The following is a 26,757-nucleotide window of genomic DNA, read 5'->3' on the forward strand; positions in this document are numbered from 1 at the left end:
AAACTCTAATGAAGATAAACTTTATATCAAACTTGTAGCCCTCGACACGATCTACAACTTTGTAGTTGAATTTTTTTATTTTAAGTCATTTTTGTCCCAAAATATAATTTTAAAATTAAAATTTCAAAATCTATAAACGTGCAACAATATTTTGGGACCCTAAACAGTTTTAATTCAAAAACTTTCCAAATACAAAGTTGTAGGTCGCGTCAAGGGCTACAATTTTGATATAGAGTTTGTCTTCATTAGAGTTTACATAAAAAAATTATGAATTATTTTTTGATATAAAGTTTTTAGACCGTCCTGTTTAGGGTCCAGGGTGACACAACTGAACAAGTTGGAGGACCTAAACGAGTGATCTGCAAGTTTAGGGACCGGGATGACACAGTCGAACAAGTTTGAGGACCTGAACGGTCGATTTACGAGTTTAGGGACCGGGATGACACAGCGGTACAAGTTTAGAAACCGGTGATGGACTTTACTCTTTTTTTTTTCATCAATCATTAATATATCCGGCCGGTCACTTTGCCTTCTATACGCTTTAATTTCAACAGTACAATATTTACGCAACAGTGAACACACGCCGTTTAAAACCGAGAAAATGACATTTGACAGCTATATAGCATGAATAATTCACCGGGATTGCAATTCGATCATTTGTACTCTATGTGACAAGTGATTGTTGGGACCAAATAAAAGTGTGGGCACGTTTTGTCTTCACCTATATTGAGGTGCCCCCACATGATGGGATGGTTTGTGGCTGTGAAAAATGAACATGGCCGTAATCCTATGGAAAATTCATTGTAATAAAATACTGCGTGGCTCAAATTTGCTTTTGTGCTAGAATTTCGTGCAGTCATATCAATAATTTTGTTAAAAGTTATATATTTGAAAGGTATCAGTTGATGTCCTGGCATGGATTTTGGCCGCAAAATTAAACATAAAGTGTAATCGTTCTCTATGAAGGAGATATGCAAATGCCTTTTGGCCACCTTTTGATATGACTATCAATTTCAGGAGGGGAAAAAAAATAAAAAACGATTCCGATCGGCGATATTCGCTGAAAATGGACTCTGAACTTCTGAAAGGAGATGCGTGATGCATCCATATCAGACCATCTGTTTAGTTTGTTGAAGTAGCTGACCTTTTTTTCACCGTGGAGTATTAGTTAATTACCTCTGTTTTTTAACACCAAATCCTTTCATGCCTGAGTTATACAAACACAAATACCATTAACGTCGACGATGCTCAAGATATCACATACGGCCGGAGCTGAGGAAGAAGCTAATTAAGCTAGCTATAGCTAGCGATGTCGTCAGCCATGGCGTAGGTGATGACGTACGCGCGCCACCCAGCTTGTCGTTAACTATCTGGTGAGAGAGTAGTTACTCCTAAATTAATGGTTGATTAACATTGATAGGAGATCTAGACTGTGGAGATGATGCTAGAATCTTTTCCTTCACACGATATGGTGAGATCTTGCAGCAGAAAATAACAATACAGATTTTATATAACATCACGCACATGCAATACCTAGCTTATTGTTCTATCCTTTTTTAATATACGATGTCGTTTCCGTTAACCATAGTCTTATTAACTTTATTTATATAAATTGCAAAAAATAAAAAATATACTTAAATTGCTTCTAACGCATGATAAATAAATTATAACCAACTAAATAACTGATAATTAGATTTTTTTTTGGTAAGACGAATAATCAACGTATGTAAAAATCAATCAGTGTCATATACGTACATAAATAAGAGATATCTATGATGATGCAATTAAGCTGCATTCGCCGGCCAGTGATGAGCCGATCGATCTAGTGAGCTCATCATATATATTATATTTACATATGTATGCAGATATAAATAATCTTTGGACACCTACCTGCTACGTAATGTGGATGATCTTAGCTGCTAGAAGACCAAGAGAGGCGGCCATTGACTATTTGACTGGCTAACTACTACAAAGCATATGCATGCCAAATACAAATGGGACTTTACGTTTAATTTTTATTTCAACCTTAAACAAAAAAGCAAGTATTCTTTGTTCATAGTCTTTCAACATTTGACTTAATTAGCCGCGTCATTCACCCTAAAAAAAATCTACTGTAAAAATATTATAATATAATTAACCATGTAAAATAAATGTTGCTTAGCTTTGCGACTGATAATTAAGCCGTAGAAAAATAAAGACAACATGTGAGTTTATCTTTAATTAATCACCTCAGTCATACGGTTTCCAATATTGCTTCAATAGTATATATAATTAACTAAAGAGAAAATAGTATATCATAGTTGGGCGTATATAGCTAGTCTTGAAAAAGTCCGTAGACCTATGGAATCTAAGTACTCCCTCCACAAATATAAGCGTTCGTAGCATTTAAAACATACCCATAAATAACAGGAAGTAGTATTGTTATCCTATTAGTTCCTCACTCCGTCTCAAAATATAGTAAGGGTCTGTTTGGCATAGCTCCAGCTCCAACTCCACCCCTTCTGGAGCTAGAGCTCAGCCAAACAGTTTCAGCTCTATCAAAACTAGGAGTGGAGCTGGATGGAGCTGGATGGAGCTCTCTCACAAAATGAACTAGAGTTGTGGAGCTGGGTTTAAGCAGCTCTATAACTCCATTTTAGACCCAACTCCTATAGCTAAATTTAGGAGTTGTAGCTGTACCAAACAGGCCCTAAACTTGTACTGGACCCATGTCCAAATTCATTGTACTAGGATATGTCCCATCCAGTATAATGTTGCTATATTTTAAAACTGAGGGAGTATATCTCTTTTGACCACCCACCTACCCGCATCCATGGCAATGAGTGGCACTAAAATCGACTTTTCTTATTGACTTTAATCTATGAGATAAACAATTTAGAAATTTTAATTTGTTGAATGAAGGGAGTACAACTAATTAGACTTAAACTGAACTGCCATCTACTGCTTATGGAAGCTCTAACAAATATAATTAATGGATATCCCCCCACAAAGAATGTCTTGATTGAAATAAGCACGCTTTTGTACCTTTACAATATAATTCCACATATGTATCTTATAAAAACTGCAAGGAAGATATTCACACCTTTATATAGGTTCTCTCATTTAATAGAAAAAGAACTTATATATATACTCCCTAGATTGCTCACACGCACCCACCTCAAGAAGATTCCATCAAAATCTATAGGAAACAACCCGGACCTCCTAAAATTCATGTAAAACAGCTGCATCCAAGTTGCCATATTTCATAAAGGTTCCGAACAATCATTGAGCTGTTTCTTGCCGCTTCTTCACACTATACTTCTCTGAAGCTAAGCATGTGCACTTTATGTAGGACCACGTCTATCATGAGGCGAGTGCTCTTTCATTTCGAGCACGTTTTACACACGTGCACGGTGCACCCAATCGACCAGAAGTTACCTTCCTCAAATCCTAGAATTTTTACGTTTAATTAGTCCTTTTTTTAAAAAAAACTATTTATAAATAGATCTCCAGAAAACTTATTTCAAGAATGAAACAATTTTTTGCGCCAGTGACCTTGACGCCGAGGTTTAACGTCTTAGCACCAATTACGCTGGTGCTGAGACGTTGGACCTTGGCATCTAGAATATGGTCCTGAAATAAGTTTTATCAGGAATCTATTGATAAAATAAGTTTTTAAAGGACTAAAATGTAAAAAATCTAGCCTCGAATCCGTCGCAGCATAGCTCGGGAATTTAGGAACGGGCCAAAGCCCACTAAACCAGCCCACCAAACAGCAAAAAATCAGGGCCCAATGGAGCCCACCAGATCAGCCCATCAAAGCACAGCTCCTGCGCCCAATTGAGCCCACCAAAATCAGCCCATCAAACCGCAACGCCAAGGCCCACCAAATCAGCCCATCAAGGTTTACGTGGGCTTCTCTCCCCTTCGCCTCCTCTCTTTCTCTCTCTCGCCTCCGGCCATGGCGAACCCTCGCGGCGGCGGCGGCGGAGGAGCGCGCTACCACCTCCCACTCCGGCCGCGGCGGCTGCTCCGGTCGCCGATCTCGCGCTGCGCGGGCCTCCTCGCCGCCTCCGCCGCGCTCCTCCTCGTCCTCTCCCTCCGCCAGGTCCACCGCGTCGGCCTCCCACCCCGCGACCACCCGCCCGCCCAGGCCCGTCTCTCCATCTCTCCCTCTGTTGCATTGCAGCGTCTCCTCCTCGCCCTAGGCGGCCGCAAGTGCAACCACGGAAGTTGCCTTCGCGAGTGTGGTTGAAATTTTACCTCATTTCTTTGGATCTTTGGACTTGGGAGGTGTCCATGAAACTGATGATAGTAGTAGTGGTAGACCATGATGAAGTTATCTTTAGTAGTGTTATTAGTTATAAACTGTCTAGGAAAATTACCTCAAGATCATTGGGAGTTTTGAGCCGGCGAAACTCGAGCATCGCGCATGGCCGTAAACTTAGATGCGTGTGTTTTTTTGCTTTACTTTTAGTTAGTTGGCATTGCGATAGTCCTATGGGCACCATTGTGATGCTCAGTAATTTTTGACTCGAGCTGTGTAACTGATCTGCAGGAACCAAATGAGCAGCTGTGGGGTTCTGATGGTTACGGTTCTCATGCTTGTGTCACACCAACATCTAGATATATGGGTAAATTCCTTTCTTATGAAGCAATTTTTCATCGTATATGCGATGACTCCGTTTTAGTTTACTGAGCTGGATATATATGGCTGTTTGCAACTTGAAAGTACTAGCTGTTGTTAATTTGAAGTCAGAATTTGGTGGAAAGTTTCTCGTTGTCTGTTCTGATATTGACTTCACTAATATGCTTGTAGTAATAATCTATAACTTGGTTTAACTACCTTTGATCTCCCTGTAAGATAGTAAATGGAATGTTCGTGCAGTACCTTACTTTTGGTTTTAAAAAAACACGTGTTTTACTGCAATAGGGTTGGCACAACAATGGTTAAGTTATAGATTATTATTTTTTTGCCGGGCCGACGATGAGAAGCCGGCCAAGATTTATTAAGGCTGAAGAAAAGTTTGGTTACAGTGAACAGCAGCACAGTCGCTGAAAAGATAATCTCAGTACCAAGGTGCTAAGATACTATAAAGCACAGTCAAAAGCCGAAAAGACACGAACCAGAGCATTTCTGTTCAAACCAGCACGAATATCGAATATAACAATGGGGAGGTATGGCTATGGCTATGTGATTGGCGTGCCAAGCCCGACAATCCTCCAAGTCTACCATTTGTCCGTAATGGCGTCAGTGTTAAGTTATAGATTATTCTTGCTGTCTTTCTTTAGGGTGTCTCTATTGGCCTATCCATGTTTATTATCTACATACTCTAGTATAGTGCTCAAGCGAATTCAGTGAACATACATGCATATGTAATAATCCCTTCCTTGATATGGTTCCACTGTATACAGTCCTAACACCATCATTTGTATTGTCAGCTCCAAAAGGGTCAGAGCGCTACATGACAGTTAGGAGTAATGGAGGACTCAACCAAATGCGTACTGGAGTAAGTTTGTGACACAAAAGCTTAGGCCTTAGGCTTATATCTGTCTTACTTTTATACAGTTTTGCATCAATAATTTTGTAGAATACCTTCATGTGTCTATGTTATTTTATTCATTCTAAAAATAAAAATTCGGCATTGCTTTTGCAAGGTTCATCCTGCAGAAAATTTCTTATGTTATATTTGCCATTATTGTCATTTATTCATCTTTTCTTTGTGATCATCCTCAATAAATTTACTGTAACATGGTTAATTTGAGGATTGTTCTTCCCTCTGCAGATCTGTGATATGGTTGCAGTGGCCCGTTTGGTGAATGCAACACTTGTTATTCCTCAATTAGATAAGCGATCCTTTTGGCAAGATACCAGGTGCCTACCATTAGAATGTGCTTGGTGCCTTGGTTAGTTGTCATATACTGTTCCCTCCATGTTTAGTGTGTTAACAATTTACTCTGCTTTTTACAGTACATTTAAGGACATCTTCAATGAGCCTCGTTTTATTAAAGCTCTGGAAGGGGATGTCAGCATTGTGAATGACTTGCCTCAAAGCCTGCAGTCTGTTCCAAGAGCTCGGAAGCACTTTACTTCATGGTCTGGTGCTAGTTATTATGAGGAGGTGAAACAACTTTGGAAGGATCACAAGGTATTTCTTCAGTTAAGCAGCTCTCCTTCACAATGAACCGCCTCAGCACTGCAGAGTTTTAGATGCCCATAAAAATGATTTCTTTTGTGCAGAGTATTGTTGTGCTATTAGCTCTTAAATTTTGTACTTCTTGATATTGAAATGGTTTAATATAGTTATTCCGAAATAGGATCAAGAATGCTAGAGCTGTAGTTATGATTTACATGATATATATGAAGCATAATCATGAATTTGCGTGAAAAAAATATTACTCATATAATTTATCATGATGGTCGTTTATTTCTCTGTGCTACCAGCATTATTGCATTGAGCACCTGCTGGCATAAAATAACATCAGAGATTCTCAACTAGATACAAAATTTGTTGAATAACTCTGATTTTCCAACTGAAAAGATGACCGGAGAGAAAATATCTGTTTTTTTTTTTAAATGGCACTTTTGCCTTCTTTGAAACCTGAAAGCCATTTATGCGAGCTCACACCAACCATATTTGTTACAGGTAGTTCACATCCCGAAATCAGATTCACGACTTGCTAACAATGGTCTTCCGATTGATATCCAGAGATTAAGATGCCGCTGTCTTTACCAAGCACTGCGTTTTTCAGATCCAATTGAGAACCTTGGAAAGGCATGGGCATTCTCTTAATAACCTTATCCTTTCTCTAACTCAGGATCTGTATTACAGTTTTCAATTTGCATTTGGAAATTTATGGCAATCTGTAAACTAGGTTCTGAGCCAACATAACACTTACAACAGAAGCTTTTGGAGCGTCTAAGATCACGTGGAAAATTTATTGCTCTTCATCTCCGATATGAAAAAGATATGCTAGCATTCACGGGATGCACTTATGGTCTGAGTGAATCGGAAGCAGATGAGTTAAGAATTATGAGGTACCAATAATCAATGAAAATCAGTTCCTTTATTTTTTCCCTATGGTTGTATGAATTTGCTTTCTCCATCTGAACAGGGAGAAAACAAGCCACTGGAAATTGAAGGACATAAACTCAACTGAACAGAGATCTGGAGGTAACTGTCCACTAACGCCTGAGGAGGTGGGGATTTTTCTGCGAGCCATGGGATATCCTGAATCCACATGGATCTACCTTGCAGCTGGTGAAATTTATGGCGGTGATAAGTATATATCAAAATTGAGATCATACTTCCCGAACTTGGTTAGCAAGGTCAGCTGTGCTACCTTTTTTTAATCACTTCTGCGAACCATTGTATACTATATTTCTGAACCAAAGATTTTTTTTGCAGGAAGTGTTAGCAACAAAAGAAGAGCTTGGTAAATTTAACGACCATGCTTCTCAAGTTGCAGCCCTTGATTACATAGTTTCAGTTGAAAGTGATGTGTTTATTCCATCACATTCTGGCAATATGGCAAGAGCTGTTGAGGGACATCGTCGATTTCTAGGTCATCGTAAGACTGTCACTCCTGACAGGTAAATATTGGAATATTCACAAAAACGTTATTTTTTTTCCTGTATCATGCATCTACCAATCTTGGCCTGGAGGCTAGTTGCTTGCTTAGTTTATTTTTTTTTCTCTCACATCTGGATTAAAATTTTTGTCACATTTAATCTTCAGGAGAGGATTGGTGGAACTCTTTGATTTACTACAAAAAGGGGAACTTATGGAAGGTCCAAAGTTTTCCTCACTTGTTACTGAGATGCATAAAAACAGGTGATTTGATTTATGCCGCATGTACTCTTCTGTTTCACGCTTTAAGGATTGGACTGAGATTGTATTTCTCTGTTTTCAGGCAAGGAGCTCCAAGGAAGAGATATGGCTCCTTGCCAGGGAGCAAGGGCAGAGCACGTCTAAGGACCGAGGAATCCTTTTATGAAAACCCATTTCCTGAGTGCATCTGCCTGAATGGAAAGCACTGATGTGATGATGTAGGTTTGCCACTTTTATTTTGCTGTATGATATTATTTTTTAGTTAGGAGGTAGAATACTGTTGATTAAACAAGTATGAAGTAATTCCTGTAAATCAATCATTGCTGCATACACTACATTTATCTCATTAATTCTACTGGCAAGCTACTAAAAGGAACATGTGATTATAAAGAAATGGCCAGGGTGCAAACGCATTATCAATAAAATTGTGCGTCACAATCACATTTGCTTAGTTCTCAAGCAACTTTTGGAAAATGTCTGCTTAGGAGTTTGGACTATGTTCTTCTTGAGTGAACCTATTTGTTCCAGCTCTCCTTTGAACGTTGATTACCCTATTTTCTTGAAATTCTTTTATCAAAGAAGAAAGCTGGTCCTTTTCCAATTAAACGATTGCTAAATGGTTTGTCGCATGTTTTCCATGAGGTTTTTGCATGCATGCTGTACTGGTTTCTTCTCTTGTAGTTATTACCCATGCCATTTCTAGCCAGTGTCGTACAAACCTTAGCATCCTATAACCTATTGAATGAAATGGTGTATGTTCTTAATTTCAGCTCTGCATGGCGACCTAAGTCCATTTGCTCTCTGTATTGGTGTTTCTGTCGACGAATGGAGCTCCAGTGACGCATCAGAATTACACTGGTACTCGACTCAGTCATGCAAGTCAGGCAAGGGTATCATTCTTTCAGTGATCTACATCCAAGAATCCTGTAGCCTGCAGGTCCAGAATTCAAGATGGGAAAATTGGCAGGTAGAGGGAAGAAATTGTACATTCATCGGTTTGTCACAGTCACAGAGACAGAAATTGCAAAGGATGTGTGATATGTGTGTCTGAAATAGGTTCCTTAGATCTAGAAAATTTTGTATCTAGTATTAGGCATTTAGGCCTCAAAAAGGGAAGTTTACGTACAATGTTCAAAAGCTTCAGCTTTAACAACTCATATTCAAAAGTTATGTTTTCTTACTCATTGCCCCTCTGCAGTCTGTATAATAGCACCTCATTTTCTCTAATGGTATGCACATAAACAGATACATCGTGAGCAATTTATTTAAACCCTAGACAACACGAAATGATTCAGCTATTTGCTTCAGGTCATTGTAATTCCTCTTCCATTGTAGCCCTGCAACGATCCATATCTTTTATTCAGCATTCGGAGTTCTAAAGAAAATGTCATACAGTTTTGAGATAGGAACAGTAGTTTTACCATTTGCAGTTACATTGAACAGGTAGAGCCTGTTTCCAGCGGCAGTTGCAGTGATGAAGATATGAGGTGGTTCCAGCTCAAACTGGTAGTAAGTTCTTCCTGAATACTCTGCTGTTGCCATGGACAAAACCTTCCCTTCAACATTTTCACCGATCACCTCTGGTCCGAAGGCGTCGATCACCTTCTCCGGTGTACCGATCTTTTCAATTGTCGCATCGTCGAGTTCTTCGCACAGTTCATCATGTCAGTTAGTAGTGCTAAGATTGTTACCATCCTAGGAATATCTTACAGAAACTGCATTCTCTTCAGAAGAATGTGCTTCTCACCTGCAAACCTGCGAACCGGTGCTACAACGACGAACAAACGTCCCTGCTTGGAATTCGCAAACCGCAGGTCGATCTCGGTGCCACCAAGATCAGCAATCGACACCGGGACCTACATTGAAAAATTGGAACAGCATCAATTTTGCATCGGAAAGATTGTGACAGTGTTCTATAAATCTGAATTTGTGACAGTAGCTTCAGTTTTTCACCTCTTCCCAGCCATCACGAACTTTGAAGCTGTAGGGAATGATTGGGCTCCATCCAACTCCATGTCCACCGGACTTGTCATCTGGCCTACGGTATGTTCTCCAACCTGTCTGAACAAACTATATCATGAAAACAATCCAGCAGTTCCTTTTTTTCAGATAGCATGCCTGAAAGATGATCCTTATATGACAAAAAATGGAAGCTACTGCAAATTTTGTACAAAGATATTGACCATATATCACTTGGATGTTGCCTAGTCTCATATTAAACCTGATGCTATAATTCTTTGACAGCAAAAACATGTAGTAGTATTTACTTGTGGAAACATGCATGATATCGAAGTTTATGGCTATGATTCAGCAGTTACAGTATTAGCATCTATAGCACTTGGTTTCACAGTGGAGATTACTGGGAGGTCATTAAAGTATTTTTAATCATGGGCAATAGGTAGACCATTTTCAACCATGTTCATTTATCCTGAACTGAAGGGTTCTGAATATCCTTATGAGCACAAAACAAGCAACAAAACTATTGTCTCAAGAAAGGCATGAAGAACATTAGACAATCTGTCTCTCTGTCTAAACTGTCTAAATGGAACCTTCAAATAAACAAAAACATTGTAAAGCACATGAATTAAGGGTCAAAATGGTAGAAAGAACCAACCTTTTTCATCAGGGTCAGAGAGCCCAGGGATCCTCCCAGCCAGAAGACCCTGCTTCACTGCCATGCTCTCACCTGCAAAACCAAACACTGAAACTCCACAGGCAGCAGCAGCAGAAGCCATTGCATGCCTCCTCCCCATCAAGGAGGCTACACCATCCTCCTCCTCATGTGCTTCTGACAGATTGGGCCCACTGCTGCACCTAACAGCAGCTGCTGCTGATGCTCTGCCCTTGGTTGCAGGTACCAGCTGCTTTGTGAGGAACAGGGATGAGCTTGGCAAGAACAGCACTGAGCTGTTCATCATCTCTGCAAGAAGCATGGATAGTTTCTTGGGAGCAAGTTCTTCTTTCTCTGTGATGCTCTAGCTCTGGCTCTATGATGTTTCTTGAATAATTTTTTTGCTTCTTGTTTTTCATTGAGAGAATTATCTTTTCTTTGGTTCAATACTCCTTAGGCTGTTCTGGACCACAAGCCATGAGTGGACAGGATGATTTGGGAGTTCAGCGTTCAGACAAAAAACTTCTGTCCTAGATTGGTTGAGTGTGGCTGCTTCACTTTTTTGCTTTAATGTATGCTTGTTTTGCACATATAAGTTGAGGTGTTCAGCTACACCCAGGTTTGGTTAGAACTTACAAATTATATCAAATATCAGCTGAATATAGAATATCCTTATTTTTTCAGGTAATTCCTCACCACTATTGCATGTGTGTTCAGTTGTAAAATTCAGATTCTCTTTATTTTCTCTCTCTGGTTTGATACTATGTTAAAAGACATTAACCACATGGCAAGAAAAATCATTCTTGTGGCCCATGATTGATATCCATTAGCTTCCAGAGCATCCATGTCAGGCAGCCTTGTGAACAAGGATGATTGATCATTTCTCCCAAGCTCTGTTGCTGGCTCAAAGTTTTCAAAGGTAAAAAGGCCCAAGGTACAAGGGCCCAAAAACTCTAGTTTGATTTTTTTTTTTGCTTCTACCAGTCCAATATAAATAGTAATTACTTGAAGAAGTAATTAAATATTACTACAAGAATGATCTTCTGGTAGAGGAAAAGAAACAGAAATTGTGCTGTGCAGTGTGCACACACACTACACAGGAGAGACAAGACCAATACAGCGATCAAACTGAATTATTTTGTGGTCGGCGGTGAAGAGGAGACTGACCAAAGAAGCTTGCAACGACTGACTGACGTATATACTGACATATTTAGTATTCACCATTGTGTCAATGTAAATAAGATTTACAAAGACTTTTGGCATATCATCAAATGTTGAATTGCTATATCGTTTCGTCATTCCGCGTGTTCGAGAATTAATAGTCATGCATTGTTATTCTGTATTGGACGTACTACTAATCTCGATCTCCAACCCCAGGTGATCTTTTGAATTTTGAAGTGCATATATATGAATACTAGCTAGCTAGTGGATTTCATTTCTGTGGATACACTATCCGAAACCTTCACGAATTAAATTTGACTTTATTCTTAAATATTATTCACTCTTAATTATAACTTTCTAGCTCATGCTGCGTTAATTTGTGATGTTGACCATCACACTCCACGTGTAGTCTACTGCGTCATGCAGCTAAATTAATTGATTCTGAGGTGTACCTAACAATTAACGTAATCCACGTTGCATTTCTCGCTAATTAATATTCTGTCACGTCTACGCGTATATATGTACGTATTACGTATATATATACAGTACTTCACTATCACAGTATGTACGTACCATAGCTAGCTTAGCTATATACGGTCAGTCCGTCCAGTCGTCTACGACTGTCACGTACGACCAGAAAAGTCATTCTTCCCTCTGAAAAATTAGGAATGGTTTAGTTTGATTTTCCATCATGGATTTGTTGGAATATACTAGTCTTTTCTCTGTTTTTTTGCTCCCCTCCGGCCGACAAGAATAGTCTTAATTTCTGACTTCAATATATATCTATAGACATATATATGATCGATCTTATTGTGAGTTATACGGTGTATAAGTACTATGAACCTATATGCATATAAACTAGCACATGTGGGTGTATATATATATTCAAAGTGTGTACTTGTCCTATTAATTTCTGATATTTTAAATGTGTGATAGGATCCATCCATGTACATAAGTGTGTGTGGCAATGCATGCATAGGTATAAGTATGACGTGTATACATTTATGTCCAGGACTTGTCCACGTACGCAAGGGCATGTCCAAGACCCATCCACAAGTGCGTGCGGCGATGTGAGTAGAGATGAGAGCAGTCGAAAACAATACTAGTTTTTATTTTACGGCAATGTTATTACGGTTAGGAATTTTTCATATTTATAAATTTAACTATTTAGTAGCAACTTCAATACAACGCAAATAGAAATTAGAAAAGCTAAATTTCATAACAATAGGAAGTGATATTATTTTTTACGGAAACGGTATTGGTGCAGCCGGTAAATTTCCGTACCATTTTCATCCCTAGGTGTTGGCATAAATACCATGTGTATATGTTTGTGTTCAGAATCCATCCACGTATAAGTACATACTCCCTCCGTCCCAAAAAAGTCAAACCCTGAGTTTCCGTGTCCAACTTTAACGGTCCGTCTTATATGGAATTTTTTTATAATTCGTATTTTCATTATTGTTAGATGATAAAACATGATTAATATTTTATGCGTGACTTGTCTTTTTAATTTTTTTCATAATTTTTTTAAATAAAACGGACGGTCAAATGTTGGGCACGGAAACCAGGGTTTGTTTTTTTTGGGACGGAGTGAGTATAGTGGTGTGTGGGTGTAAATGCATGTGTCGGTACGTTTGTATACATGATCCATCCACTACGCAAGTGTGTGTGTCGGTTTAGGCATAAGTATGATGTGTGTAAGTTTGTGTCCAAGACCCATCCACATATGTAAGTGCATATGGCGGAGCGGGCATAAGTATGGTGTATGGTGTGTGTACGTATGTTAGTGCGTGTTATGGTGTGGGCGTAAGTACGGTGTGTGCATATTTGTATCCAAGATCCATCCACGCATGTAAGTATGTGTGTCGGTTTAGGCATAAGTATGATGTGTGTAAGTTTGTATCAATGATAGATCTATCCATATACCTATCGCTGTGTTGTCATAAGTGCGATGTTTGTACGGTAGGGTAATAATTTTGGTGCGTGTACATTTGTGTGCAGGACCGATACATCCACATACCAAAGTGTGTGTGGCAGTGTGAGCATAAGTACAGTGTGGGTACGTTTAGGCATATATACGTGTGTACGTTTGTATCTAGGATCTATCCACATATGCAAATTCATGCGTGGGGCATAATTACAACGTGTGTATATCTGTGTCTAAGATCCATCCGCATATGTAAGTGTGTGTGGCAGTGAGCTCGCGTTGGCTCTGTTTGAGCTCACCACGACCGCGCCCCTGAATATGCCACGCCGCTTCGATGTGAGGTCGCGTCGCACCACCAATTATTAGTCTCGCCACGACAACTACATGGGTATAGGAACGATGATATGTGTATGTCTGTGTCCACGATCCATCACGTGTGGTGGTGTGGCCATAAGTATGCGTTTGGGCATAAGTATAGTCTGTGCACGTTTGTGTCCAGGATTCATTCACGTACATAAATGTGTGTGGCTAGTGGTCAACTTAGAGCAAAAATTACCAGGGTCCAATACATAATTATTAGCTAGTATATTAGTTTAAATGGCACATTTTAGTTAGTATTGGATAAATTACCTGGGTCCTGTAACCCCGGTAATTGAATGCATGTGGGAGCGCCACTGCATGTGGCGTTGTGAGTATAATTACGAGGTGTGTATGTTTGTGTCTAGGATCTACTCTATGTATGTAAATGCATATTGTAGTGCATAGATAAATACATTATGTGTACTTTTGTGTCTAGGATCTTTCCACGTATGCAAGTGCATGTGACAGTGTGAGCATAAGTTCCGTGTGGTGGTGTTGGCATAACAGTGTGTATATATGTGTGTCCGTTCTTTAGGGAAAAAACTTATATACATACTGATAGGGATGAAAACAGTCAGAAACGATCGGATAACAGCCTCAACCATTTCCATAATCATATTTTTCTCGGAAATGAAATCGAATATGGTAAAGTCAGAAGCGAAAACGATATCGGAAATATCGAAAAGCCAGAAATGGAATAATACGGACGGAAAAATGTCGGTATAGATCGGAAACCGGTAAAAAATACGGAAACATTAAACTATAGAAAACATTTATTTAACTTTACATAAGTATGTTATATGTACAAATAAATTCAAGCTATACTACATAAATTATAAATTAACTCCATTTTAGCCATACACTCAAGTTAGGGATTTGATTGAAGAGTCAATCAATCTCTAAACTGTGGGTCAAGTAGAGACATGCCCTATAAATATCGAGATATTTAGAAATACGGTAATTATTATATTATAAGAAACGGTAATTTCCACAAGAATACGGTAAATACGGAAATGATTAGTAAAATAGCAAAACCATTTCCGTTTCCATTTCCATTTTTTTCTGTTGATTACCATTTCCATATGGCTCGGCTGGTAGAAAGTCAGAAACGAACACCGGTCGGCTGGGAATTACCGTTACCGTTTTCACCCCTACATACTGATAATTCATTAGTTGGAGTATATCATTGCCTATCTTTCCAATTTTCCGAGCATAAGTTATAAACAAGTGAACTGGATTTCTACATGACAAGAATGGCATGCATATACATACATTAGCACAAATTCTATCCAAAGTTGATCAAAAGGAATATGTATACACACACACGATCAAATCGACAAACTATAATACTTATTCCATGTTTATTTTTTTTGCTAAATCTCAAAAGAGAACATGGAGCGCCTATTTTCATTTAAGAAGAAGAGACTTCACCCAATTTTTAAGAAAAAACCGAGCCCAAAATATATCACAAATGCACGAGTAATTGCGGAAACCGACCAAAATCCCACATGGAGAACAAACTAGACACTTGCAGTGGCACAACTGAAGCTAGAAATACAATTCATCATTGCAGAGCTCAAAAGAGCAATTCCGACTTCATATCATCAAGCCATGTACTAGACAACCAATTATATCAACCAAGAAACCGTAGTGCAGGGTCTTCTAAACGAAGCCTACAAGGAGGAAGATAGTGTCCAAGACGTGAACAATGTTCGTCTGAGCATCGTAACAAGATTTTCACCCAAAGAAAAGATGAGAGCAAAGCAACGACGTCTTTCAAGATGGAAACGATGCCCATAGGCATTGACATGTTGGCTATAGTCAAAGACCAAACAAGACTTCTTCCTAGGCTCTCATTGCGTGTCAACTATGAAATCTAAGGCCGCTGCAGTGCTGCCAAGATGAAAGCAGATAAGGGATATCATTGCTAAGCTTGCCGTCCTTGTAGAGCAACTCTGATTCCATCCGAACACACCAACACACAGCCACGTTAGGAATCCAACTGCACAATTACTCCTTTGATGCTACCAAGATGAAAGAGCATGAGGGTTATCATTGCTGAGTTTGCCACACCTGACTAAGTAGCTCAGTCTCCACTCTGACACAATAACTGATGGTTGCACCATGAGGGCCTCATGCACTACCTCTCCACCAAACCAAACACCTCGCTACCGCAAGAACTTTCAAACACAAAAAGTGTTGATGGCCACATGATCACTACCAAATAGAACCCTTCTAACCGAACCGGAGCCTCACCGCTTGCCATGGAACTCCCCACGACCAGAGTCTGGAAGCAAACTGGTCAAAAGAAGGGGAGAAGCTCCATGGAATGGAAGAAGACCTAGCCGGCCAGGGAATGTTTGGACATGGTGTAGTGACCCCTTGCGGTCGACTAGGCCACCATCCACACTGTTGTTCACTATGTCCCGTGGCTTTCCAACCAAACAAACTACATTGGCGGCTGTCCATCCATCTCAACTGCGCCCTGGTGGCAATCTGCTTATTTGACTACCTCGTTCATTATCTAAAAAGAAAAAAAATCTGGCTACCTCGCAAACCACCTCCGACAAAAGTGCCAGGCACCTGGACACCTTGTTGGCCTCCTGCACATAGTTTTTGGACACTTGCGCCTCCATCTCCGATTGGCTTTCACCTCCACCTCCACCGGTCACCTACACCTCCAACTCTGACTCGCTGACCATCTCCACCTTCACCTCCATTGGCCACTTGCACCTCGACCAAGCTGCTCCCAACTTGTTGGATCCAGGACAGGGTGTAGCTAGTTTTGGTCTTGGAGAGGCCGGTTTGGCCGTCATTAACGTCCTTGCGCCTTTGCCTTGCCATTGCCGTTTTCTTCCTCGCTGCCTCCATCCCGTTCTACTTTCGATGTGCCTCGCTGTTGGGCCCCTGTTGTCAGGGCTGGCCCTGGGGCTATGCAGCTGAGGCGATCGCCGGGGGCCCATGATGGTGGGGGGCCAACACCTAATACTAGTAGTCTAGTACCTGCCTATGGCCTACCTGGAAGCAGAAACGCCCGAGAGACGAGAGGAGTTGCAGCGTTGGCAACTCGGCAGACGACATCGCATCGCATAGGGCACAACCGCACAGGCGCACATCGTCGTCGACTCATTCTTGATGATTTTGCATCAAGAAATGCTCGAAGAAGTTCATTAGAAACAATGGATATGATGGGATTCTATTCTTCGTTAAGGTAATGAATATTAGTTCTTAGGTACAAATATATTGTTATTTTGGTCGACTTTATTTTTCTCGATAATTACCAGACATGTTAAATTTAATATATGGATGTATTTGTTTTCGTTTTGCAAGTAAAATTAGCGTCAATTGTATCATAAAATTTTATATATAGCTTAAAGGGCCCATCACGATGAGTTTACCTAGGGCTCTCAAAATCAGAGGATCGCACTGCCTGTGGTCGCCACCATGCATCATCCTCTTCTCCCCCGCTGAGATCCGGGCCCGCCACCATACGGCCGTCTACACCGTGCTTATGTGTACATGCTTGTCTTCATCTAATCTGTTTTTTTGACAAATTGATCCTTATAGAAAACTTATTTCAAAACTAGTCCCTACCAAAAACTATATCTAAGAATAGGCTGTTGGGTCAGCGCCAAAACCATTGACGCTGAGGTTGTTCTTGTCAGCGCCAAAGGGACTGGCGCTGACATCATGCCAGCGTGGCGGGCGAGCCGCGACGTGGTGGGGCCTTAGCGCCAATGTATTTGGCGCTGACCCCATTTACATGGTAATTAGACTGATGCCCGGTAATGAATAAATAATGTACTTGTGGTAAGTTCTTTTGTTGGTGTACCCTAGAACCAGGGTTCGAATCCCCATCAGGTCAGCCATTTTCATTCTTTTTTTCTTCAATCTACTCGTTCTTTTTTTTTCTTCAAATCTTCAATCTACTCGTTCTTTTTTTCTTCAAATCTTCAATCTACGTGCCTACATTAGTACATATAAATGATTAATGATGATCTCTGTTTTTGAAAAAAAAAAATATGTACGGTGCAAAAAAAATCACCATATCACATCAGAAGTAATAGGTGAAAAAGCAAATGCAGCAATGAGGTTTGGCTTAGCTCAGTGGTAGGTACTTGTGAGTTGGTACTGCAGTGACCAGGGTTCAAACCCCCTCCTATATGTTTTTACTAAACTTTTTTTCACTTAGTTCTCAACTTGCGGTTTTAATTTTTTCAAAGCTCAGGTATTTTTAAGTCCATTCTTCTATTTTTAAATATGTACTAAATGTGTTATTCCTTTTAATTTTTTTTAAAAAGTGATATTTCTTTTAAAAGTTCAAGTGTTGTTTTAATTTTAAATTTTCTTTTTAAAAACTCAAGTTTTTTTAAATCCATTCTTCTACTTTTTTTTTCAAAAAAAGAGATTATCATTTATATGTACGCATGCAGATTAAAAAGAATGAAAATATATGACCTAATGGGGATTCGAACTTTGGTTGAAGGGTACACCATCAAAGAAATTACCACTACACCACAAGTACATTGCTGATTGACTACAGTGCATCAGTTTAATTAGTGTGTACATTTGGTCAGCGCTAGATATATTGGCGCTGAGACCGCGCCACGTCACGGCTCGCCCGTCACGCTGGCATGATGTCAGTGCCAGTTCCGTTGGCGCTGATAGGAACACATTGGCGCTGAGCCGACGGCCTATTTCTGGATATAGTTTTTGGTAGGGACTAGTTTTGAAATAAGTTTTCTATAAGGATCAATTTGTCAAAAAAAGGGTCATCTAATCTCTCGTACTTTTTTTTGTCATTATTTTCCAGTTGCTTAATTTCTTGTAAACTAGGTTTTCCATAGTTAGCTAGCCTGCCTGAATTTCGTCAACTGCATACTGGAATGATACATAGTAATTGTCCACTCTTAACTATAACTAGATTTCTAGCACATCCTGTGTTTGTGAAGTTGAACCATATGCATGCACCGATGAGGTATAATGCATTCTGAGTACACCACGTGTAATCTCGTGTGTCACATGCGGCATGCATGCTAATTAAATTAATTAATTCTGAGTGTATATAACAATTAACTCAATCCACGTTGCATTTCTCGCGAGTAGTATTCTGCCACGTCCACGCGTATATATGTATATCAGTGGAGTACTTCACTGTCACAGTATGTAGCTAGGTCGTCTACGAGCAGTCGATCGACTAGCAAGTCATACAAATTCTTTCCTCTGCAAAATTAGGAATGATGGTTGGTCAGCTTGTTGTTTGAAATAGTCTTTTCTTTATTAATTTCTGACTAAATTAATTTAGTTCTCCATAATCTAACTATACAGTCTATAACGTGCATAGGCGCTCATAAGAATATATGAACAGCCTATAAACACATGTTAGGTACTCCCTCTGTTTCATATTTTAAGTCGTTTGATTTTTTTTAATTTTTTTAAGTTTGACTAAATTTGTAGAAAAATATACTAATATTTTCAATACAAAACAAACATATTGTTGAAATATATTCAATGTTAAATTTAATTAAACTAATTAGTATTATAAATACTGCTAATTTTTTCTATTAATTTGGTCTAAAGAATTTTAATTAAGAAAAAAAGTCAAACGGCTTATAATATAAAACGGATGGAGTACTTTGATAGTAGATCAAATAGTATTACTACCTCCATTTAAAAAAAGTACGATGTCCTAAAATAAAATACATGCTATCAATGCAAACCTCGAAATCTTACATCATTTAAAAAAAAATCACGACTTAAAAAATGTCAAAGAATATTTTTTTATGAAAAAACCTTTTTATAATTATATATTTAATATTTTTATAAATTAATAATTTTATAAAAATAATAATAATATAACATGTATATTGAATACTGTCGATTTCTAAAACATCAACAGTAAAAAAGAAAAGAGGTATGCACAAGTACGCGCGCGCGGGTGCATTTAGTAATAGTCAAATTGTGTACTGCCGGCACGATTTTAAGTCTTTTAAATGTGCAATAGGTATAATATGTTCTTTTCTTGAAAAAGAACATATGCACATACCGAGAATTCTCAGTTTGGTAAGTTTTCTTCACACGACGCTTGCATATGATTGTATCATTGCTTGTCTTTTCAATTTTCAGGTCATAAGTTATAACTGCGTGAACGGCATGTATTTTTTACATGACAAGAATCGCATGGATGCATGCATATACAATCAGGACGAATTCTATTAGATCAAAGTCTGCAAAAAGGAATATATATACAATCAAATTGACAAATCATACGCTTACACCATGCTTATATGTGTTTGTCTTCATCTAATATCTCATACGTTTGGTCATTATTTTCCAGTTGCTTAATTTCTTGGAAACTAATTAAGTTTTCCATAGTTAGGCTAGCCTGCCTGAATCTCGTCAGCTGCATGCTAGAATGATCTTGATTTTTACAAAACATGTACAAATCAAGACGGTGTGCCTTGCAAGTAAGAAGGATCACACATGGCATGATTATTATACCCATGTGTACCACTATGCTGAAAATATATTTATTATAAACCAGTTAATCATTTGACTAGCTTGCAATTATTTTGGAATTCAAATCGAAGTACACGTCACATCATATCTGTACATATATATATGTGCCTTGAAAAATATTGTTGCAAAAATCTTACCTTGTCTTAATTCCTTTCAGACTTACTGGCCATCAAACAAATATATCAGAGATCGATGTCGCGATCTTTAATTTCATACCTGTGACAACTATTCTTGGTTCAGATTGTGAAATACAACAAGACAGTGAAATCTGCAAGTACAGGAATAAAAAAAATTAAAGGGACACCGTACCAATGTTGATTGCAGAATTGCAATCACATCGAGATGACATACTAATTACTCCTATTACCACATGCCATATATCTCTCGAGCATTTAGTTGAAAGTGTTCTCCTCCTGTAACTACATTAATCCAGCTAGCTGGTTACCTTCATATGTTGAAAACTACTTTGCCAAAGGTATGTGCAGTGTGCATATATATTACATCCGTGACACTTATTTTCCTGTTAAAAATTTCTAGCTAGTCTTTTAATAATTATTTTTCTTCGTACAAATTTATTTTCTGAAGCATTTAATTTGCACCTTGCTCTCGGCTAAATCATAGCAATCTGCAAGCGTTTCATGAGAACTGAAATTTTTTATTTGATTTTTTTTGCTTGATCTGATAAGAATTGGTCAACCTTAAATTTATTTGATTGATAAAAAATGTTTTTATTTGATTTTTATTTCATGAACAACTCCTGAAATCATATTTCTGAAACTTATTTTTTAGTTTGCTTGAACTTTTCTCTAGTCAAAGGTACGCGCGCAGTATCTGATAAGAATATAGTTAGTTCATCGTTCTGATTATACTTTCCATGAAACTCTCCAGAGAATTCTGGACTATTCTGAAAAATCAAGTACGCATGATGTGATACTGATCTATATTGTGGAATAATAATTTTAAAAAAGGATCCCTTGATAATTGAGAAAAAAAAGAGCTCCATCACACTGGCACATGGAATAAAAATCAGGTGTCGTAATCATGTCACGCCTGTATTTTGACTTGCTGCAACCGTCGGCCTGGTTCAGATTCAGAATCGAGACAGTGAAATCAGCTGTAGTTGAGGCGATTAGTCAAGTCGCTCTATATGATTGCTATCAATTTAGTTATCATGCACAACATTCTGATTGTCTCTTGAATTGTTCGACTTTTTTTGTTCTGTAATTACAACCGTAAGAACTACAAAAAGACATGCATATAAGTCTTCTACTCTTCTGATTTTTCTCCAAAAAAAAGGAGACCACATGCGCACTGTTTCTGATATGGAGTTCAAAGAACAATCAATATTACTTCGATATGGAGATCATTTTCGTGGGAGTTGTTTTGTTAAAATCGATTTCTAAATCAAAGTACAATTGATATTACTTGGTACCATTTTTTTTGGCACATTTATTTTTTAAAGGTTTACATCACATCCTCTAACTGTGTAGTCGGCTATCACTATTCACATATATTATCATACAATGAATGTAATTTTCTGTCAAGCTGTAGCCTAATCATGATATCCAAAATTCACTATATATGAAAAAGGACCATGTCAGGATCTACGCCTTTTGGGATGCTGACAATCTGCTGGTTGATATTTGGCAAGGACCGGGCAATTTTCCTTGCATTCTCCAAATAGGTTTCAAATCTCATATGGTTGGGCTCAGGCTTCTTGTCCAAATTCTTTGCAATTCTTGACTTAATATTTTCTGCATATTGCACAGTAGTGGCAAGGGAGAGTTCCTCCCTCAAAACATGGTATTTGATTGCCTGCTCACGGAAAGTCCAGTTACCGGTGATCCAGTCAAATTTGTATAGCCGGAGAAAGCGGTGACCATATGCCGCTATGAACTCAATGGCGGAAAGGATGAATTTAAACTCCTCCTTTGAGAGATAGTAAGCAAAGCTCAGCCTAGTCCATCCAGGCTTCAGTCCACTGTACCCCTGAAATAATTTGACCGTAGACAGTAGCACTAGTTAGTACCTTGATATATACTAATAGGTTTAAATTTACTGTAGGCAATCTAATCATACCTCAAGAATAGCAGAACGGATGCGAAGAGAGAGTTCGTTATTAACATCAAGCAAAATGTGTCCATAAGGGCCTGCACAAGCACACCCTCCCCTTGCTTGGATGCCAAAAAGATCGTTAAGAAGCTTTGTAACAAATCTCCCATGGAGGGGTAGTCTCTTGTTTGTCTTGTTTTCCAATGAATTATAGCAACCGGGCTCAACCCGAAGAAAAAGTGAATCTTCCACTGGAGGGTAGATGAGGAACGAGAAGATTGGAAGACGATCAACTGTTGTGTTGCCTAGGACCTTTATATTCGGATTATCAAGGAGCCTTTTCATTGCCATTTCAGAGTACACTCGCTCATGTAGTTCCATTGTTTCATATCCAATGTACTCCTTGACCCAAAATGCTAGGGATGCACGGATCTTTTGCACTATCGGTGGTGTGCCAGCATCCTCCCGCTCCTCGATATCGTCATAGTAGAGGGTATCCTACACATCACGTGTACCTTTGTTCATTAGTATTTATGAAATGGCCATGTTTAATTTGGCACACAAATACTTGTAATTTCTTTGTCTATATGCTAACCTCTTCGTTGAAGCCATTGACATAGGCAACTGTTCCACCCCCGCACATTGAGGGAGGTTGAGAATTGAGTCGGTACAACGATTTGTTCATCAAAAGGATGCCTGGTGTCCCTGGGCCACCAACAAATTTGTGCGGACTCAAGAAGACTGCATCATAACCATCAACTTCGCCAGACTTCATGTCTATCTTCACATAAGGGCCACTGCAAACATGGGTAATTGTTAAATTTAGGTATTCTTTTATAAATGTACAAGTGAAGAAATATAATTAATGCTAGCTTCCAGGCTTAATAATCCTGACCATAGCTAGTGAATTTCAAGTATGAGGTTGAACAATTCTGATCACGGTTATATAATTCAAAATGAAGTGACCAGTAAGTTTAAGTTGAAAGTCTCCGTCAACAAAAAAGAGAGTTGAAACTGTAGACAAATGAAGTACAAGATTGTAGAAATTTGGAAGAAATAAAACATTCAGATTAATTGTTTGTGCCCTGTCAAAGTCAAAAATAATTTCATTGTCGCAATGAACTACTTCACTAGACTTTTTTGGCCGATTAATTTCCTCAATCCTCCCCAAACATTAGAATATATGCCCCAAGTAGTTCATCTTGGTTCAACACGCAAACAAAGATCCACAGAGTCTCAGTACTTTAGTTCATACCTTTTGCATATATAGACAATATATTCACATAAGTCAATCATCATGAGATCATATGCTTGAATGTTTGGATGAGATAGATATATTGCTGTCATATTTAATGCAAAGTATAGAAAAAAACTACTAGCTAGCTGTTTGGTACTGTCAGGCAAATTGAATGAAGACATTCTGTTGTTCATTAATTAGACCACACTGTTTACCTCCTAACCATGAAAACTACACGAAGGATATATTATATGTATTCATTTTGTAAAATGTTATTTATTTTCAGAAAAAAGAAGTTGATAATAACATATTTGTTGTATTTCACTTTTTGCTGGTATTTTCTTTTAATTTTCTTTGAAACAGGATGTGCTATATTAATTAAAATATTACATTATGATAGTATTTTCAGAGTTTCAGTGACTAGTTTAGTGATATATTTTCATATACATAACCGTTGCAGTTCTTTTGAGCATGTTATTTTTTTCCAACAACATAGCTAGATATGTACTTTGAACATACATATCAATGGCAGAATGTCTGATAGGGACGTGTTTAAAAAACAAATGTGATCGGTGATGTGCACAGGTTCTAGGACCACCTAAAAAACAATATCTCAGACGAATATATCATATTTACAAAAAGGAGAAGCCATTTTGCATAACATGGTGTCCTTTGGAATGGTAAAATTTCATTGGAAATTTTCCAGGAATCAAACCAATTGGCCTTAGAAAAATTTCGATAAAATTCCCGCGTTCTAAAGAATCCCTAGAAACCCTAGATCGATGTCAAAACATCAGGCTTGCCTAATGTGGACTTCTTAATCTGTCTATTAGGAGCACCTAATATGAGACCAGGCTACATGATGCATGCTACCATAGCCCATGGTTGCATGAAAGCGATTGTGTAAAGTTGTTAGAATAGTCCAAGCTAAACACTTAAATTAATTAGTACTAATTGTTAGTGATTAGTAATAATGGTTAATGCTTATCACGTAAGGTAACAGGGTGTGTCTCCTGTCTCGTGTCTCTCACCTGGCGGCGAAGTCGAAGCAGGCGAAGGCGCCGTGCTGGTGGAGGACGCGGGCGAGCTCGCGGGTGTCGACGGCGATGCCGGTGACGTTGCTGCACGCCGAGAAGGAGCCGAGCATGGGGCGGTCGGCGTAGCGCGGCGAGGCGAGCGCGCGGCGGAGCGCGGCGACGTCGACGAGGCCGTCGCCGTCGACGCCGACCTCGACGACCTCGGCGAGGCTCTGGCGCCACGACAGCAGGTTGGAGTGGTGCTCGTACGGCCCCACGAACACCACCCACCGCTCCTCCCGCCGGAGCCCCGCGGCGAGGCGCGCGCGCAGCGGCGCCGCCGACGGCGCGGCCACCCCGATCACCTCCTGCAGCCGCCTGATCGCCGCCGTCGTCCCGGCGCCGCAGAACAGCAGCGCGTCGCCGGCGCCGCCGCCCATGCACCGCTTCACGTACCTCGCCGCCTTGTGCACCAGCCTCGTCGTCTTGCTCCCGACATGGCTGTCCTCCGTGTGCGTGTTCCCGTAGAAGGGGAGGACCTCGTTGAGGAGGTAGTCCTCGATGTAGCGGAGGCTCCGGCCGGACGCCGTGTGGTCGGCGTAGGTGAGGAGGCGGCGGCCGAACGGCGTGTCGAACTCGGCGTCCTTGCCGATGAGCTGCGACCGGAGCCACTCCACCCTCTGCTCCGCCGCCGCCGCCGCCGACCCCTTCTTCTCCGACGACATGGCGGCGCCGAGCAGGCTCATCATGCTGCTCACCGCCTCATCCACCGCCGCCGCTTCTTGCAGTTGCAGAGATGGCATTCTCCTTAACTAGCTATATCCTAATTCTGTATCTAATTGTAATTAGCAACTGATTAATGGGATTAGCTTAATTAGAAGCTCAATGAAAGATCAATGGCAATGGAAGCTAAGCAAATCTCTCAATTTATCAATGGCGAGTAGTAGCTTCACTTAGGTTGAAGGCAACTAGGTAGGTTGCATGGGCAGTGGTATATATAGCGCCATTGATGTGGAATTAATTAAATCTAATGCAATTTTTAGAAAGAGAGAAGGGTCAGGAAGAAAAAAGAACAGGAAATGGGGAGGAAGAAGAGGGTAGCTGTTTGATTTAATTAATGCGCCGGGTCAACATGACACAATTGCTTCTTCGGCTCTCAAAATATATATCCCTCCTTTATTTGTGACCCATTTATTAATGGCCTTGAATATATTCCTACACCTTCTTGTTCCATCATATATACTCCATGCTAAGTACATACTCTCTTCGTCTAACAAAAATCAACCTCGTACTCGTACTAGGATGATATATCCTAGTATCCAGATTCGGTACTATTAGGATAACGAGGCTTTTTTTTTAAGATAGAGAGAGTATATATACTCCCTCCAGTTTCATATTTACTGTCGTTCAAGCATTCTGTGAGTTGGATGACAATATATGTTGTTTCAGAAAGATTAAAGAACATTTTTTTGGACAAGTTTACACCTTCTAGTTAATGCTGCTGTGGTTTCCAACGTGGGAGAAACACTCAGTTTAATATGGACGGGCAGAAAATAGACATCTTAATTAATTAATCAATTAATATTACTCATTGGCAAATGAGATTATGTCCAAAATTAATAACAGGAAACACGAAACTGGAGGGAGTATGCAAAACCTAATTAACCGGAGATCATTGCCTTTTCTTCGCGAGTCTTCGGATGCTGTTGATGCATTAAATTAAAAGCGTTGGGCTGTGGATTTTCCGGTTCAAAAACATCGATCTGGGACTTGTTCATACACACGACACGTATATATACAGTCGAACGCGTGCGAAATTAATTAATATTAAGAACCAGGGGTTTTCAATTCTGAATTCGATCAGAGTATCATTTAATTTCAATACGGGAAAAAAAAGAAGAAAATATATGTTGGCATGAAAATCACAAGGATCTCGTGTTGTGCTGTTTGTGTGCGTGTGTATTCCTGCATTCATTCATTTTATTCCAAATTCAACTCCTCGTATCGTACGTAGCTAGGTCGGTCTCTTAAAATAGTCAGGGAATGTACGTGTGTATTAATTG

General features: G+C 39.4%; 3 protein-coding genes across 4 annotated transcripts; 1 reads left to right on the forward strand and 2 right to left on the reverse strand.

Moving 5' to 3' along the window:
* Nucleotides 1–3,932: 3,932 nt before the first annotated feature.
* Nucleotides 3,933–8,789, forward strand: LOC127757697 (O-fucosyltransferase 38-like). 2 transcript variants are annotated; one of them, XM_052283264.1, is made up of 13 exons: nt 3,933–4,132; nt 4,538–4,613; nt 5,422–5,489; nt 5,766–5,854; nt 5,951–6,128; nt 6,627–6,755; nt 6,885–7,018; nt 7,096–7,154; nt 7,239–7,309; nt 7,389–7,573; nt 7,719–7,814; nt 7,894–8,029; nt 8,582–8,789. In XM_052283264.1, exons 1-12 carry the CDS (start codon nt 3,941–3,943, stop codon nt 8,018–8,020), a joined length of 1,404 nt encoding a protein of 467 aa, XP_052139224.1. In that variant the 5' UTR covers nt 3,933–3,940; the 3' UTR covers nt 8,021–8,029; nt 8,582–8,789. The 2 variants fall into 2 exon arrangements, with proteins under 2 accessions (XP_052139224.1, XP_052139223.1); XM_052283263.1 differs by having other exon boundaries at nt 7,096–7,309.
* A 90-nt stretch (nt 8,790–8,879) lies between these two features.
* Nucleotides 8,880–10,845, reverse strand: LOC127757698 (psbP domain-containing protein 4, chloroplastic). The gene is made up of 5 exons (XM_052283265.1): nt 10,426–10,845; nt 9,765–9,868; nt 9,559–9,667; nt 9,233–9,457; nt 8,880–9,148 (listed from the first exon to the last, which is right to left on the reverse strand). The coding sequence occupies exons 1-5, from the start codon at nt 10,742–10,744 to the stop codon at nt 9,084–9,086; spliced, it is 822 nt and encodes a 273-aa protein (XP_052139225.1). The 5' UTR covers nt 10,745–10,845; the 3' UTR covers nt 8,880–9,083.
* A 10,928-nt stretch (nt 10,846–21,773) lies between these two features.
* LOC127757903 (uncharacterized) lies at nt 21,774–25,632 on the reverse strand. Its single transcript, XM_052283496.1, has 4 exons — nt 24,710–25,632; nt 23,037–23,238; nt 22,469–22,939; nt 21,774–22,378 (listed from the first exon to the last, which is right to left on the reverse strand). The coding sequence occupies exons 1-4, from the start codon at nt 25,495–25,497 to the stop codon at nt 21,965–21,967; spliced, it is 1,875 nt and encodes a 624-aa protein (XP_052139456.1). The 5' UTR covers nt 25,498–25,632; the 3' UTR covers nt 21,774–21,964.
* Nucleotides 25,633–26,757: the final 1,125 nt, after the last annotated feature.

The sequence above is a fragment of the Oryza glaberrima genome, chromosome 12 (genome assembly GCF_000147395.1).
Source record: "Oryza glaberrima chromosome 12, OglaRS2, whole genome shotgun sequence".
NCBI lineage: Eukaryota > Viridiplantae > Streptophyta > Magnoliopsida > Poales > Poaceae > Oryza > Oryza glaberrima.